At 45.5% G+C, this 17,510-nt stretch overlaps 2 protein-coding genes across 3 annotated transcripts in view; one reads left to right on the forward strand and one right to left on the reverse strand.

The window, feature by feature from the left end:
* LOC142010137 (sulfotransferase 6B1-like) overlaps positions 1-12,667 on the reverse strand; it is a 39,627-nt gene extending 26,960 nt beyond the window's left edge. Inside the window, exons 1-4 of the mRNA XM_074988400.1 lie at positions 12,524-12,667; positions 12,362-12,404; positions 2,335-2,459; positions 1,147-1,240 (exon numbers count right to left, since the gene is read on the reverse strand). Coding sequence (XP_074844501.1) covers positions 1,147-1,240; positions 2,335-2,459; positions 12,362-12,404; positions 12,524-12,667 — 406 coding nt within the window. The remainder of the gene's footprint in view (positions 1-1,146; positions 1,241-2,334; positions 2,460-12,361; positions 12,405-12,523) is intronic.
* Positions 12,668-12,706: 39 nt separating this feature from the next.
* Positions 12,707-16,558, forward strand: NANP (N-acetylneuraminic acid phosphatase). 2 transcript variants are annotated; one of them, XM_074988549.1, is made up of 3 exons: positions 12,707-12,837; positions 14,154-14,670; positions 14,770-16,558. In XM_074988549.1, exons 1-3 carry the CDS (start codon positions 12,748-12,750, stop codon positions 14,880-14,882), a joined length of 720 nt encoding a protein of 239 aa, XP_074844650.1. In that variant the 5' UTR covers positions 12,707-12,747; the 3' UTR covers positions 14,883-16,558. The 2 variants fall into 2 exon arrangements, with proteins under 2 accessions (XP_074844650.1, XP_074844649.1); XM_074988548.1 differs by having other exon boundaries at positions 14,154-16,558.
* Positions 16,559-17,510: the final 952 nt, after the last annotated feature.

A 17,510-nucleotide genomic window follows, 5' to 3' on the forward strand; every position in this document is an offset into this window, starting at 1 on the left:
TGCCCAACACTTTATTTACTTTTGCATCTACAGGTATGGCTACTCACAGGTCCTGTTGGCCACAGTATGCTGCTCTCAGCCAATGGGAGCTGAAGAAAACAGTAGAATCATAGAATACTAGGACTGGAAGGGACCTTGAGAGGCCATTGAGTCCAGCCCCCTGCCCTAATGGCAGAACCAAGTACTGTCTAAACCATCCCTGATAGACATCTATCTAACTTGTTCTTTTAAATATCTCTGGCGATGGAGATTCCACAACCTCCCTTGGCAACTTCTTCCACTGTTTGACTACCCTGACAGTTAGGAACTTTTTCCTAATGTCCAACCTAAACCTCCCTTGCTGCAGTTTAAGTCCATTGCCTTTTGTTCTATCCTCAGAGGCCAAAAAGAACAAATTTTCTCCCTCCTCCTTATGACACCCTTTTAGATACCTGAAAACCACTATCATGTCGCCCCTCAATCTTCTCTTTTCCAAACTAAACAAGCCCAGTTCTTTCAGCCTTTCCTCATAGGTCACATTCTGTAGAGCTTTAATCATTCTTGTTGCTCTTTTCCGGACCCTCTCTAATTTCTCCACATCTTTCTTGAACTGCGGTGACCAGAACTGGACACAATACTCCAGCTGAGGCCTAACCAGTGCAGAGTAGAGTGCAAGAATGACTTCTCGTGTCTTGTGCACAACACACCTCTTAATGCATCCCAGAATCATGTTTGCTTTTTTTGCAACAGCATCACACTGTTGATTCATATTTAGCTTGTGGTCCACTATAACCCCTAGATCCCTTTCTGCTGTAGTCATTCCTCGACAGTCTCTCCCCATTCTGTACATGTAACACTGATTGTTCCTTCCCAAGTGGAGCACTTTGCATTTGTCCTTATTAAACTTCATCCTGTTTACCTCAGACCATTTCTGCAATTTATCCAGATCATTTTGAATTATGACCCTATCCTCCAAAGCAGTTGCAAGCCCGACTACTTCCCACCACTCAAAGTAGCCAGAAATAGCGAATCAAAGCCAACAGGAACGGTGAAGAGGCGTACCTGTGGACATGCAGGTAAATAAAGCATCCAGTGATCACTTATTGCCCACTTCTGCCAAATAGTTAATAGTTTGTTTGTTTGTTTTTCATTACTAAAACAATTCACCTGTTTCATATCTTCTAATGTAATGATCATGATATTCCCTTTGTCCAAGTGTTTGTTTCAGGCCAGTGCAAGTCACAACTGTAGTTCCAGCAGACTGAAATGAAAGAGAAGAACTATTTTAATATATATTTCTGATTATGACCTAAATTGAAATTACCCTCAAATGTACAGGCTAATTTTAATGTGTCTGGAAGAATTTATATCTAATCCTTCAGTAGTTGTTCTTGTCTTTTTCGAAATAGAAATCATCCACTCCAGATGTGACTCCTTATTTTCTCCCTAACAGCAAATATTCTATTCAGCAAAATTTTTCATGGCAGTTAAAAACACGCACAAATTAATTCTCTAATTCATTTTCCAGTAATCAGGAACAAACCAGTTTTGTGCATATTCAAAGATTGTTTGTACAGTCTAACACATAACCTGTAAGACACAGCATCTGCGAAATGGTAAATGATTTTTAAATTTAAAAAAATTATATAAAGCCCTACAAACACTCACTATACCTCTGGCTACACTAGAGCACTAGTTCTAAAGAGCATCTTTTGAAAGAGAGACATTGAAACACACTCCTTCAACGCACAGCATCTACACACGGGCTGGGGCTGGCACAGTCGACGAATGAAGTTGAACGAGCCACGCAGCATGTTGAAAGGGGCCGTCCCACACATGAGAAGAGAATGTGTACACTTACCAGAGGCCACTTTCAAAAGAAGGGGACAGGAAAGGCTGTGTATGGGGTGGTTTATGCATATACTTAATTTTACTTTGGAAATGTCACACCTTATTCTGAGATAAACAGAAATCAAGAATAATCTATTGATTATTTCATTAACCATTTTGCCTCAAAATGTTATGAAAGATTTTTAGTATTTTACTTAAAATTTATACTAAACATTTGAAATCACAATACAGCAGTACAAGGTCCAGATTAGAGTTAAACTTAACTTCTGTTCTTTTTGTACACAAAAGTAAATTTCTTTTCAAATCACACTTGTTTGTCTGTTTTAATATTTTAGAATATGTCCTCACATACAAAAAGTATGTAAAAGAATTAAACTCAGATTTCTTGATGTGGCAGTACATAAACCATCTGTAATGTTTTGCACTTTAATGAAATACACTGTACTGACATTTTAAAAAATACTATCAGTTAAATATAAGCTTAATGAGTTCGTCGATGCTGACCTGAAATTTTTCTGGTGGTCCAAATTCAAGGAGTTGGAGTTTAATACTTGGTATTACTTTCTCCTTTTTCTTTGAAACTGCAGCCACCACCACATAATTTAAAATGCGGCAAACCCAATTAGTTCCTGAAATATAAAATAACCATTAGAAGGAGCCAAGTGGGGCTTTCAGGTACTGCCTTAGGGTTGCCCTGGTCCCTGTGTTCCAATTGACGATAGCATCCACTGCGTACTGGCTGGATGCCACTGTCAGTGTGCTAGCGTGGGCCCTGGCTATCGGCTGTGCCCCACTCTTAGCATGCAGCCTTGAGCCCCTCAAACTCTTTGGCAGGGCCTGCATAAACATCCCAATATAATACTTAGAACATACATTTTACAAAAAGATAATCCACACCTTCCCCAAGCAGGCCATTTTGCTTAGAGTTAGGCTGCCTCTCAGTACACCTACTGGATCAAGCCCTGTAGATGAGATGGTTGGGACAGTGCCTATCTGCCTCTGTCTTAAGGAACACTGTGAGGCTTAGGTTCGAGATAGGCATTTGTGTGCCTCTCTGAGACATCAATGTATTTGCCCAGAGTAAGAAGCATAAGGGACAAGTTTACAGCAAAAATATAGCTGTTAAGTTAATTTTGGTGTCAAGAGGATTAGGCACAGGCTGAACAGCAAGTATATAAATTGGAGTGGTGCCTGAAAGTAGGGCTTTGATGCCTAAGTCTGGAATTTGCATGTCTACATTCCTTTGTGGATCTGGGCTAATCAGACACCAGTCGAGATACTACCAAGTCTTCTGAAAAACAGAATCACAGAATCATAGGGCTGGAAGGGAACTCAGGAGGTCATCTAGTCCAGCCCCCTGCTTCAAGCAGGATCAACCCCCACTAAGTCATCCCAGCCAGGACCTTGTCAAGCTAGGACTTAAAAACCTCGAGGGATGGAGAATCCACCAGCTCTCTAGGCAACGCATTCCAATGCTTCACCACTCTCCTGGTGAAGTACTTTTTCCTAATATTTAACCTTCACCACTCCCTCTTCAACTTCAGACTATTACTCCTTGTTCTGCCATCTGACACCACTGAGAACAGTTTCTCACCCTCCTCTTTAGAGCTCCCCTTCAGGAAGTTGAACGCTGCTATTAAATCACCCCTACATCTTCTCTTCTGTAAACTAAACAAGCCCAATCCCTCAGCCTCTCCTCATAGGTCTTGTGCTTCAGCCCTTTAATCATTTTTGTTGACCTCCGCTAAACCTGCTCCAGCAAATCCACATCCTTTTTATACTGGGGGGGTCCAAAACTGGACACAATATTCCAGATGTGGCCTCACCAATGCCGAACAGAGGGGAATAACTACTTCTCTACATCTGCTCAAAATGCTCCTCCTAATTAACCTTAGTATGCCATTAGCCTTCTTGGCTATAAGGGCACACTGTTTACTCATATCCAGCCTTTCATCCACCATAACCGCTCGGTCCCTTTCCATTGTACTGCTGCTGAGCCAGTTGGTCCCCAGCCTATAACACTGCTTGGGATTCTTCTGCCCCAGGTGCAGGACGCTACACTTCTCCTTGTTGAATTGCATCAGATTTCTTTTGGCCTATTCCTCCAATTTACCCAGGTTACTCTGGATTCTCTCTCTACCCTCCAATGTATCTACCTCTCCCCCTAGTTTTGTTTCATCCACAAACTTCCTGAGGTGCAACCCAGTCCCTCATCCAGGTCATTAATAAAGATGTTGAATGACACCAGCCCCAGAACTGAGCCTTGCGGCACTCCGCTTGAAACCGACCGCCATCCAGATATTGAGCCATTGACCACTAACCGTTGGGCCCAACCATAACGCCAGCTCTCTATCCATCTTATAGTACAGGGATCCAATCCATATTTCCTTAATTTATGGACAAAAATGTTGTGAGAGACCGTATCAAAAGCTTTGCTGAAGTCAAGGTATATCACATCCACTGACCTCCCCATGTTCACAGAGCTTGTTATCTTGTCATAGAAGCTAATCAGATTGGTCAGGCAGGACCTAGCAAATCGATGTTGGCTGCCATCAGCCTTGGGCAGAAAACTTCTTTGATAAGAGCGCTCAATGGCATGTATTCTAAAAAAGCACTGCTATTGCACCTTTAACCCCATAGTGACTGAGGAGGAGGTTTTACCAGGCAGGACAGCAAGTTGAAACATGAAGATTAAATTCCATCATAAATTTTGCTATCTCAGCTAGAAATGTTTCCATGAGCCTAGGCAATTAGGAGTAACGGAGCCTAATATCAGACCCTTAAGAAAAGAAAACGGTAGATTTGTTTTCACAAGGAGGTGAGTCAGGGTTTTGCTAACAAAAACCAGATCAGTGAGCTTTGGAGGTACTAGAGATGCCTTTCTTTTTTCTTCAGAGTTTACTCAAAAGTTATCTGAAGAGAATGTGACCAAAGATGTCCATGATTTATGTAATATTGGCTGAATACGAACCCTATAAATAAACTGGAAAGCTATATATTTATTTTACCCGGATCTCTTATGAACAGTCTCTCTGCAACTGCTAATCCTATGGGTCTGTCAGGGAAAAAAAAAAAAAAAAAAAGCTCCAAGAATAGTTTCTTTAGTAAATGGATGAAAAAAATACTTAAATTATAACTGCATATCTCTGTACTGCAAGGCCAACAATACAGTAATTTTTATGGATACTTGAATTAAATTTCCTGTATCTTCAATGGAGATCAAACTAGTGGTGAAAATTGCACTTCGGTATACCCATATACAGCTCCAAGCCTGCCATTAGCGTGTTGTTAGCAAAAGTTGGGGGCAGTTCAGATTCTGTCCTTGCTCTGAATTCTGTTCAATGACCCTCATCTCTTCATCATATGTGAAGTTATAGTTATAATTCTACATATGCACAAAAAGGCTAATTACAGCAGCTACAGAAATCAAAGAGTTGAAAATTTCATGATACTTGTACAATTAGACTCTCCATAGCTTTGCCTTCTTTGTATTCTTTGTATTTAACAGTAATAGAGGGCTATCCATTTTAGTCTATATCCTAACAAAACAAGAAATCAGTCATGTAGCACTTTAAAGACTAATAAAATAATTTATTAGGTGATGAGCTTTCACAAGAGCAAACCCACTTCTTCAGATCTGCGTCTGCCCCACGAAAGCTCCTCACCTAATAACTTATTTTGTTAGTCTTTAAAGTGCTACATGACTGCATTTTTGTTTTGTATTTAATGTACTGTTTCAGCAGCATGTGTCTATCCTGATATTAACATAAAAATAAAAATAAAATAAAAAACTACATGTCTGGAATTATGCATGAGGAAAACATACTGCTCACTGATACACAGCTTCCCTGTGAAAAATGAGGATTTACTGCACATAGCATCTAAATTTCAGTGCTTTTCTGCACTCTAAATAAATAACCACACATATTTCCCATCTGAACACTTTTTCTTTTCCATTTTGCACCAAAACATTCCCACTTACCACACGTAGGATACACAACTACGTACATATAATCTTTTCTAACTTCCATGGTGTCCAACTCTTGGAGGGTCTCAGTACAACATATCACAGTAGGGTACAGTACCGCCTTATATGTGGTAAACTGCTCTTCGGGTTTTATTCTTTTAGAGTAATCAAAAAACTGGTTTAGTTCCCTAGCAATGCTGTTCGTAGCCACAGTTGAAGTTTACTCTGCTTTTTGCCAGTCTCTGCCCTTAAGCTTTGTCTCTGGCTTTCTTTGGAAGGGAGCAGGAGGGGGCTGACGAGAAACCTCTTACTCAAATCTTATTTGCTCTCTGACCCTGGTTCCCTTGCCCAATAGGAAACTCACAACTCAAAGAGTTCATGAATTTCAAACTTCTGATGTAAACTCTTGGTCATGAACTGTAGCTGATTTCAGCTAGAGAGGAGGAGCACATTTAACTTTTCTCCTTATGAATTGTACTGGGAGGCATAAGTAAACAGAAACTGCTAGTAGGATAAAGGAGAGAAAGAAATTGCTCTTGTTCAGCTCTCAGCCTCCATGTGGAAAAAACCCACCTTTTCCCTGAACCCTAGCTGTTAAATTTCTACCTAGGGTAAAGCGACCTCTTCAGCAGCCTCAGAGTTGCCGATGTACAGCCATGCTGCTGTTCCTGTGAGACCTCCGAGTTGCACAACTGAATGAGTCAACAAAATAAAAAGGACCTGTACACTTATCACTGTAGACTCAACAAAGATCTCAATTGTCTGGCATATTACCAGGACAATGTCCCCTTCTTTGAAGTTCTTAGGGATGGCAGAAGTCGCATTTAATTGACACTTCGCAGAGGGCTTTTTGTTCTTTCTTTTCCTCTTTTCTCCTCTCCGCCCCGCCTTTTTAATTTTTATATTTAGCTGATTCTTCAGTTTTCCTCTGAGTTCTGCTCCACAAGCTGAAGAAGTGGATCTTTCCTATGAAACCTCATTATCTAATAAATAATACTGTTAGCCTTTAAGGTGCTATGGGACTGATTACTGTGTTTTACAATAACAAGGAAAGAGAGGATTAAAGAGAGGTGGGTTAACTGCATCCCAGGTTAACAATGGTTATACAAAGTGGGTGCATCTGCACTACAAAATAACTTCGAAGTTAACTTTGAAGTAAGGGGCTACTTTGAAGTAGGCCGCAGAGCGTCTACACACACTTTCCCTTACTTCAAAGTTAATGGAGGGAATGGAGTAGTGGCTTACTTCGAAGTTTAACTTTGAAGTTAATGTGTGTAGACGCTCTGCACTCCTTACTTTGAAGTAAGGAGTCCTCTAAGGAGGGCCCCGCCCTCAGAGGATGGAGACAGTCTGGTCAGCCCACGCAGGCTCTATGGTCCCTGCTGGCTGCCTTAAAGAAAGCAGCTCCCTGGCAACCCCAATCAGGAAGCTGAGAGTGTGCCACAAGCAGGAGCAGCACAAGCTCTGTCTTGGACTGCCCCTGACCGAAGTACCTGCCAGCCTCCGCAGACCCTACCCACCATGGTGGCACTGCAGGATCCCCCTCCCACTCTGGGGGCTCCAGAGGAGGGGTCCGAGGACTTGCAGAGCCCAGGCAAGGGCCGCGCCAGGAGGGGAACCCCCTGGCCAGAGGCGGGGTTGAAGGACCTCCTCGCTCTGTGGGGGGAGGAGGAGGTCCTTTGGTGAACTGGCACCCACCAGAGCAATGCAGAGGCATTCGACTGGCTGGCCAGCGGTCTTGCTGCCTGAGGACACCCCGACCGTCCCGGTAGCAGCATCCGAATCAAAGTAAAGGAGCTGCACCAAACATATATCAGGGCCCGTGGTGTTGCCAGCCGGTCAGGGGCATGGCCCGTGCACTACTCCCCCCCACCAGGAGCTGCACAGCCTCCTGGGGCTGAGGGAGGTGGCCAGCCCGGAGCACATGGTGGACACCGCCATTCCCCATTCTGTGGACAGCAGCAAGGAGGCGGGCCCCTCCAGCGCCACCAGTCCCCTGCATGGAGACCAGCCCAACGAGACCGAGGGCGATGATGATGAGGGCTTCAGCGATGGGCCCGTCATCGCCCTCCTCTCTGGACCACCAAGCCGGGCACCATCGAGCCACGCCTCGCCCCAACCGCAGGACATCACAGCCGGTATGTTCGGGGCGAGTGTGACATTGCAAGAGATTGGGACAGGGCCCCTCCCAGAATAGCCCCACAGCCCACAAACCTGGAGATGCGGGAAGGGGGGAGCACAGGCTGATCCTCGTCAAGTGAGAACCTCTGGGCATCCGGGATCCCACAGGCCATCAAGCAGCAGGGAGGTGGAGCAGGGGGCAAGGAAGTGGGAGATCAGCCCCCACCCCCGGATCAGGAGCTTGCACTCACTGTCCATTCCCCTGCCCCCTTCTGTCTCCACAGGTCCCTCACAAGCTGGCCAACCCTGCAGACCTGAGCAGGCCGTGGTTGCGGAAGGCCTCCCATTGCCCCAGCCTGCATCTCCCCCCGGGCGGTCATGCGGGAGCTGACCGGGCTGCTACGGGAATGGCTGGCGATGGAGCGGGACATGTGGGCCAGGCTGGCTGACAGCATGGATGCAGTCCTCCAGGCCTTGGCTGCCTGCCTTGCCCAGCCTCCTGCCCCTTCACCAGCCCCTCCCATAGCCGCCCCTCCCGTGGCTGCCCCTCCAGCAGCAGCCGCCCCTCCAGCAGCCACCCTATGCGTGGTAGACCTGTTGCCAGCTGAGCACCTTGAGCTGGCCCAGTAGCTGTTGACGGAGGCAGGTGCACCTGGCCCAGCCCCAGTGGCCCCTCCTGCATACCCCGTGGAGGCAGAACCTGCAGCACCCCCACCCTAGCCTTACCTCCCTGTGGTCCCAGCTCCATCACAGCCCCGCAGGGGACCCCCGTCCCGGGGCAGTAGGGGCGGCTGTTGCCGACGTGGCTCCCGGCCCCCCACATCTCAAGCCAACTGACCCAACCCCCATTCCAGCCTTCATCTCCAGTTCAGTCCCCCACCTGAGCCCCCTCCAGTTCGGTCCCCATCCCAGCCCCCATCTCCAGTACAGTCCCCCACCCGAGCCTCAACATCCCCACTGCCAACCAGTCCCCCAGTGCACACTAAAGGTTTCCACATTTCGTTCCATATTGTATGATACTTTATTTCCCCCATTAAAGTTTCCTGTTCCCACCCTAGCCCATGTTCCTGGTGCTTCCTGGGGGGGTGGTGGTGAGAGGTGGTGAGTGTGAGGGGTGGAGGGTGGGGTGGTACATGGTGTGGAGTGTGGCTGGGTGGGGGGTCAGGGCAGACCCTGTGTGAAGGCCTGGCACAGGGCATCCTGGACCCTGAGCCCATCCCGCTGTGCCTCACAGCACAGGGCAGCAGGTGGCTGCTCATAGCCGGCCCCTCGATCTGTGGCCCAGCCCTGCATAAAGGGCTCCCGGCAGCCCTCCACAAGGTTGTGGAGGGCACAGCAGGCAGCAATGACCGTGGGGACATTCAGGAAGCTGACATCCAGCCTAGTGAGGAGACAGTGAACGCCCGCTTGACTGTGCCCCTGGTATGGCTGAGGTGACCTTTCAAGGTGTCCTGGGCTGGCGTGGCATGTCCAGTATAGGGCCACATGAGCCACGGGTGCAGGAGGGCATCGTGATATTCCCAAGCAGGAGCTCCCATGGGGGGACATATGTGCCCTCCTGCATCCGGTGTCCCAGCCACGAATTCTGGAACACCCGGGCATCATGGGCTCTGCCCGACCACCCCACACTGATGTCCAGGAAATGGCCCCTCGTGTCCACCAGCGCCTGGGGTACCACTGAGTGGTACCCCTTCCTGTTTATGTAGGCGCCCCCTCTGTGGTCCAGAGCCCGGATCACAACATGCATCCTATCCAGGGCTCCAAAACAGTTGGGGAAGCCCAAGTCCGTGAGCCCAGCAAGGGTGGTGTCCAGGTCCCCCAGGGTCATGACACGTTGTAGGAGCACTGTGTTGATGGCTTGGACAACCTGTAGGGGGAAGGAGGAGACATCCATGACCACCAGGAGCCCCCTGCCTCCGTCCTCCACCCCCCACCAGGAGTCCCCTGCCCCCTTCCTAGTCACCCCTCCCTGGGGTGGGTCCATGCTAGAGGCTGGCCATAACTCCTTCAGCACTGCTCTGACGGTGGCCTTGCCTTCGCCAAATTGGTGGCCGACGGATCTGTGGCTGTCAGGGGTGGCCAGCCGGCATAGTGTGATGGCCACCCTCTTCCACACCAGGAGTGCTGGCCACATACGGGCATCCCAGTGCTGGAGACTGGGGCGAACCCATGGCAGAGGTCCTCGTACGTCTGCCAGGTTATCCTGAAACTCCTCAGACACCACCTGTCGTCTCAGTCCTTCAGCACCAGCTGGACCCACCATTCAGTGCTGGTGGCGTAGGCCCACCAGCAGTGGCTCGGCGGGAATGGGGGAGGAGCAGCATGAGGGTGGCAAGGGCCTCAAGGCTGGGTCCCAAGCGACCCAGCCACCCACACTGCTGGTGCTGCATGGCGAGCAGCATGGCCAGCAGGCTGATCAGGATTGTGAGGGCATTGTCCACATCGAGGGAGGGAGCTGGCATGGTCTCCGGCTGTTCCCCTGTGTATGTGCTGCTTCTGTCTTCAGCCTGTCAGACTTGAGCACGTGCAGGCTGTGGGTGATGGGAGGGGCCCTTTAAGGGGTTGGCTGGCTGTGAGTCCAGAAGGGCTTGTCAGCCATGCGACCCCATGACTTCATCATTTCCTGTCCCCTTACTTCGAACTAGAGACTAACTGTGTGTAGACATTTAACTTGGAAGTAGGGGAAAGCCTACTTCAAAGTAAGAGAGGGTGCATTTTGTGTGTGGACGCTCTCCTTTGAAGTTGCTTATTTCGAAGTTGTACTTCGAAGTAAGCAACTTCGAAGTTATTTTGTAGTGTAGACACAGCCAGTGAGATTAAGTAGGATCTCTTCATAGTTATTGCCTAACTTTCTCCCATGGCTTTAATATGGATACAGTAAACCCCGAATTTACGCGTAGAATTCATGCGTCAGGGAAGGTTGCCCATCCTGGTTGCACCTGGCTCCCTGCTCCCGTGAGCAGCAGGGAGCCCAGAGCCAGGCACAGAAGCGCTGATCAGTTTCCCGGCTCCAGCAAGCGGTTGGGAGGGTGGACTGACGAGGCACTGCAGCGGCTCCCCACCTTGGAGAGAAAGTACACTATGTCCTTTTTTTGACTAACTCAGTTCCCATAGGGACGTTTCTCAAATTCTAGCTTCTATATGTATTTCATCTGCTCCTACTTGGAAAATCTGTAAACTATTAAAGTGCTGTTTAGCTTCATGTAAACAAGTGCTGAGGGAGGACCTCAGGGATCAACTGTCAGCTGTATCAACTATAGAACAATTAGTTAAAGAAAAGCAGGTACCACCTAAGCCTTTAACATAGTTATGAGAAAAAGTGCGAACAAGAATGCCTTCGAATGCATTTGTAAAATAAAATCAGATTGTATTAATCATATTCTCGAGCAAGGAAGATCAGTCAACATCATCTAATGACAACAAATCAATAAGCTTCAAAAATGAGCAAAAGGAGGAAAATGAGGAGAAGCAGAAGTGGGACCCCTGAGGAAATAATCTTTTAAAAAATACCCAAAAACCAATTCCCTACATGCTGCTGCCAAAGACATAGCAAATAGAAAAAGAACATTTGCCCTAAATTAGAATACCATCTTTCAACTTTCAAAAAAGACATCCCTGAGTGGGAGCGTGTCTGTATCAGTATTTACCAATTCGTATTTATGTCCTGAATATATTATAACACATTAATCCAGCTCTGGGGGTAAACCCTGAGTCTGCTCCCTCATTCCCACAGGGCTGAAGCATTAGGGGAACACTACTGCCCTGAGCTGCATGAAGTGAGCGTCTCTTCCAGTCTTTTAGTTGGTCAGTGAGTTGTTTTGCTTCTCACCTATGTATTAGTGGCCACTCCAATTTTTAATAGTTGCTAATCCATGAAAGTACTTTCCTTCTTAGCTTTTGACAGAGTCCAACACAGGATTTCTGGAAATCCAAGTATGCTATATCCCCCTTGTTTACATGATTTTTGTTCCCTCAGAGAATTCTTGTAAATTGGTGAGGCATCATTTCCCTTTACAGAAACCATGTTGACACTTCCCCAACAAATCCTGTTCTTTACTATAGTTTCAACCATTTTGCCCTATACTGAAGTTAGATTTACTGGCCCATAATTGCCAGGGTCAGCTCTGGAGCTTATTTTAAAAATTGGTGTCATATTAGAGATCCTCCAGGTACCTGAACGTGGAGGTCTGGGGCAGGGCTGTCAGATTGCTGAGGTAAGAAGCAGGGGTGTGTTGTGCCATGGCTGTGCCCAAGGCAGAAGGTATGGCTGGTGGAGGGGTCTGGCTGCGTCCAGGTCAGGTGATATGAGATGATCATGGCTGTACCCAGGTCAGGGGTGGGAGGGTTACCACAGCTGTGCCCAGGACAGGAGACGGAGGGGTTTCCAAGGTTGTACCCAGGGCAGGAGACGGGTGGTGGTTGGGGGGGGGGGGGGGGGGTTACCGTTATCGTGCTCACGGCAGGGGCTCTGGCGGAGTTGCCATGGCTGTGCTCAGGGCAAAGGCTTGACAGGTTGCCATGGCGATGCTCTTTCGCTTCCGCGATGTGACGTCACACTAGCGCTTTTCTCTCGGGTAGGCGCCAGCGCTCCGTGTGTGTACGCACGTTAATCGGAATCCCTCCACCAACACTGCCCACGGAACCAAGCAGGAGCCGCTGCGCGCGCAGCCACCTAAACAGACGGGCATATCGTGCTCTCGCGGTGTTTTGCTCTCTTTGCCGCTTTTGTCGCCCCCGCGCCGCTCCCATTCTCCTCGCAGCCCCGTGGAGAATACCGGGAGAGGGCTGCCGCTCTCGCGAGAGGTAGCTGAGCGCGCGGCCGAGCGGTGATGGGGCTGCAGGGGGTGAAGGCTGTGTTCTTCGACTTGGACAACACACTTGTCGACACCGCGGCCGCGGGCCGGCTGGCCAGAGAGGAGGTACCGGCCCGGGCTGGACCGCTGCTTCCCTCCCCCATGCAGCCGGGCTCGACAGCCCCTCTATGCTCCATCCCCTACCCCGGGCACAGCATCATGTCCTCCTCCAGAGTCTAGGCCTGTCGCAGTTCGCTGCCCTCCCCCCATTATTTTCCCCGCCCCGGGGGAAGTGAAAGGCACTGGTGTTTGCTTCAGAGGGACCCATTTCGGTCCCCACAGCCAGTGATACGTGGCCAAGGGCCACCTAATGTCACCGGCCGTCGGCGTTTGTAGACGTGGCTGTTCAGTAGATTTAGGGGAAGATAAATCAATAAGCACTGCGTGTTCTGCTCGGGTCGGAGCACGGGGGATAGGAACTGTGTGTGCCAACTGATTGGTCCAGGATGAAAGGCGGGGGCGGGGGGCGTAGGCCAAGGGGTAGGTCAATGCACTGGCCAGTGCTTCAGAGTTGGCATGGGAAGTGGCAGATGTCTGTAGCTTTGGGTATGCCAAAGCAACGTGGAGGAGGGAGGCATAGGTATGAAATATGCTGTTGGGGGCTATTTCTGGGAAGAAGCAACTTACAGACTGTTCCTTGGTTAGGGTTTTTGTTAGTGCTCACCTCTAAAATGTGAGACCTTACTTCAATCACTGTAAATAAAGGCTGCATAATCAGACTAGCTGCTAATATTTATGATTTTTGTAGCAGAAGTTTCAAGGCTTTGAAGTTGTGATCACTCACAGGTAGAAATATTAACTGGTTTCTACCAAAATATGTAACAACTTAAACCATGCATTTGAAAATCATGCCCTCAAAAATTGAGCCTAGTGCTATCTCCAGATCTGAAGAAGTGGGTCTGCCCCATGAAAGCTCATCACCTAATAACTTATTTTGTTAGACTTTAAAGTGCTACATTGACTGCTTTTTTTGTTTTGTTGTGATACAGACAACACAACTACCTCTCTGTTACATGGAGTAGTACTTTCTTCCATCAGTAGGGCCACCAACATAGAGCATGATACTGCCTGAGCAATTTATCATTCAGCATTAGTAAAGGTGACTGAATGTAGCCCATAGTTTGAAGTGACACTTAATACAGAATTCTTTTAAAAACTAACCCATAAGCATAGCTCCACTGCACCAGGAAGAGCCCTCAATGCTCTTAGTGGGGCTAGCATAATTTTCAAAGGCATGGTTTAAGTTTTTACATATTTTGGAAGAAACCAGTTAATATTCTTTGTTTTTTGCTTTTTTGTTTTACTCCATGTAAGGCAGGGCGACAGAATCTGGTCCTTAATGCATAATGCTTTATTGTAACCTTCCTTTTCCTTTGTTCAAGGTAATAAATGTCTTGCAATCAAAACATCACTGTGATGAAAGAGAGGCTCACATGATTTGTGATAAGGTCCAAGAAAAACTCCTCAAAGAGTGTCATGATCCAGCTAAAACATGCATTACTGATTTAAGGATCTCACATTGGGAAGAAGCAATACAAGAAACAAAGGGTGGTGAGGCTAATCGAAATCTCGCAGCAGAATGTTATTTCCTGTGGAAAACTACACGCCTTCAGCACCTAACTCTGACAGAGGATACAAGACGGATGCTTACTAAACTTCGAAAAATGGTTCGCTTGCTTTTGTTAACTAATGGAGACAAACAAACTCAGAGGGAGAAGATAGAGGCATGTGCCTGTCAACCGTACTTTGATGCCATTGTTATTGGAGGAGAACAGAAAGAAGAAAAACCAGCACCATCTATATTTCACCATTGTTGTGATCTTCTAGGGGTACAGCCTTGGGAATGTGTCATGGTTGGTGACTCATTAGACACAGATATTCAAGGAGGCCTGAATGCAGGTTTGAAAGCTACTGTCTGGATACATAAAACAATGAACATGCCAATAAACACCTCTTCCATACCTCATTATATAATTTCTTCTGTTCTTGATCTTCCAGAACTCTTTCAAAATATGGATCACAAAATGAATGCTAACTTCGAAACTGACAAGAGGATTAGTATTGATGATGTGCCAATCTATAGTGGCAATATAGAATCTAAGAAATGCTAAGTTTGTAGCCTGCTAAGGGTTTTGTTCAAAGTTTGGCACTAAAATCTTACATATGTGAATATGTTTACTTAGATTGTGGATTTGTGAGTAAGAGTATATTCATGAGGGTAGTTGAATAGAAAAGTATTTAATCTTGTTGATGGATTTTTTTTAAATATGTGGAGAATAACTGCAATTATCTTATTTATACTCTATATCTGGAAATTACTATGACAGCATTTTTTTTTAGTTTAAATGAGTTATTAAAGTGTCATCCGTAAACTGTATTAAGTATCTGCAGACTACTGCACTTTAAATTGATTTTTAGAAAGAAAGTTACACCAGTTCAACTTCATGTAAACAAGTGCTAAGAGGAGGACCTCCAGGAGCAAGTGTCAGAATCCTACAGAACAATCAGTTTAAAGAAAGGCAGGTATACCACCTAAGCCTTTAACATAGTCATTAGAAAAATTAAGAAGGTAGGCTAGGCCTAGAATGAGGTGGGTGGAGCTATAGAATGTATACAAAAGGTTAGATAGTGTCACCAAATATTCAAGTAGTTAGGTTGTTGGCTTGGTTCTGTAGACTCCTTAATAAAAAAAAAAGCAACCAAATGTTTACCACAACATCCCAAGATGTTACACTAAAATCTGTTGTTTGTACAACACCAGCAGAATGGAATCCTAATCAGATAAGGGCTTCTTCACGTAATAAAAAATAATCCATAATTATGGAAGGAGATGCTCGTCTGCAGATATACATGGAACAATAAGGCCAGATCCTCAACTACTGTAAAGTATCTTAGCTCCATTGACTTCAACTGAACTACAGCTAAAACAAAAAAGCAGTCCGTTAGCACTTTAAAGACTAACAACATAATTTATTAAGTGATGAGCTTTTTTTGGACAGACCCACTTCTTCAGATCTGGAAAATTCTGATAAATGGTAGCTGAGACAAAGATAATTTAACAGAAAGATAGGGAAAAAAAAGAAAAACTGATGAATCAGCTAGATGAGACGGAAGGGGGGAGAAAAATAGTTTCTGCTGGATCATTTTTTATTAGAAAAGCAAAACAGGACAAGTCTAAATTTAGTAGAGTTTCTCAAAGCTTTATGAATATAACGCACAGAATTAAAATATGCTGTGAAAATACACTAAAATTGTACCTGCACTTTTACTCCAAAAAGGGTTAATTTGGGAAGATGATTTTTGTAATGGTAGGCAAAGTCTAAAATGGCTTGCTCTCTGAAATCTGTTTGCTTTTGTGAACTTGTAACTTGGGGCATTTGTTTAACATTGATAAATGGCAAGCTTTGGGATTTTAGCTGTTAATTAAAAATAAATTATGCTTATGTCCTGTTTATAAAGCATATTTTCTTTTGCTGTTTGCAGATAGAAATGATACTAAAGGTAATTTTTGTTTTGTTTTCTATAAACAGGTCCAGTTTTTCAAAAATAGCATAGAGGTAGGCTCCTAAATTCCTTGGTGTGATTTATTACAGATGTAGAATAGTGTTTTCCATTGTCTTCAGATAAAATTGTAGGTAATCAACAATTATAATAATTGGATCATTACTGATTTACTAATTTCAGTGGACATAAGTTTGATGTTTATGTCTTGTTAATGCATAATTTTGTCTGTGGATTAAAAGTATTAACATGTAGTTATGATAGGTAAATAAACACTCTTGCTAGCACACAGGATCCTTTCCAGTGAGCTCTAGTCTTTGTTATAACATTGCATACAACAGATTTTGCAGCCTGTTGCTTTTATAGTAATACTTTATTTTTGGTTTCAGTTTGAAGTTCCTATTCCTGGCCCCACATGTTTTCAGAGAAACTAAAAGATACGATTTATAAAAAATAACGACTATACAAATACAAACTGAACCAACCATACAAATCACAAAAAAATTCACTTAGCATAATTCTACACCTAATCAATTGCTAACTCTCACCCCACTAAAATGAGCTTTGTATAGAGATTTGAAGATTAAGCTTTACATAGCACCTTTCTCTAAAAAGAAGCCAAAGCACGTTTAGTAAACTAAATACATAGGTTTGGCAGAATTCAATTTTTGGTTTTTAATAATCTTGACAGATTATATTTATTTAAATGTTCACAGTTTTGGAAGATTATGTGAGCAGATTTTAATGACAGATTTTAAAAGTTAAAGCTTTATAATTGATAAAAACAAACTCTGCCACTGAAAGTTTTGCCATTTAGTAGAACTTACTAAAGGATTGGGTGTTGCTATAGGAAAGAAGAACATTGTTATGATAAAATTAAATTTTAGAAATGTTGGATTTAGAAAGGATATAAAATCCCGTACTCCAGGCTACGGTTACACTCGAGGCTTTTGTCAACAAAACCTGTGGAGGGTTAATACACAAAATGGGATTTGTTGACAGTGTGTTGACAAAACTCAGCACTTTTGCTGGCAGCATTCTGCCTCAAACTTTTGAGGCATAGTGCTGCTGTGAGATTTCTGTCGACAAAACAGCAGTGTAAATGCCCCCAGGAGCCCCCTCTCGACAGACAGGGCATCCACGACAATGGGCAGCCCTCTCTGCTGTGCTTCCAGGTGCCTGTTTTGTCAAGAGAGCACACAGGCAGTCTGGCTGCTCTGTTGACAGAACTGAGCGCT

This window comes from Carettochelys insculpta, chromosome 3 (assembly GCF_033958435.1).
Source record: "Carettochelys insculpta isolate YL-2023 chromosome 3, ASM3395843v1, whole genome shotgun sequence".
In the NCBI taxonomy this organism is placed as follows: domain Eukaryota; kingdom Metazoa; phylum Chordata; order Testudines; family Carettochelyidae; genus Carettochelys; species Carettochelys insculpta.

What these genes read in the sequence shown, in the direction of transcription:
- NANP (XM_074988548.1), top strand. Translation starts at nt 12,748, where the DNA reads ATGGGGCTGCAGGGGGTGAAGGCTGTGTTCTTCGACTTGGACAACACA. An exon ending in GCCGGCTGGCCAGAGAGGAG is followed by an intron (nt 12,838 to 14,153) that starts GTACCGGCCCGG and finishes CCTTTGTTCAAG; the next exon opens with GTAATAAATGTCTTGCAATC.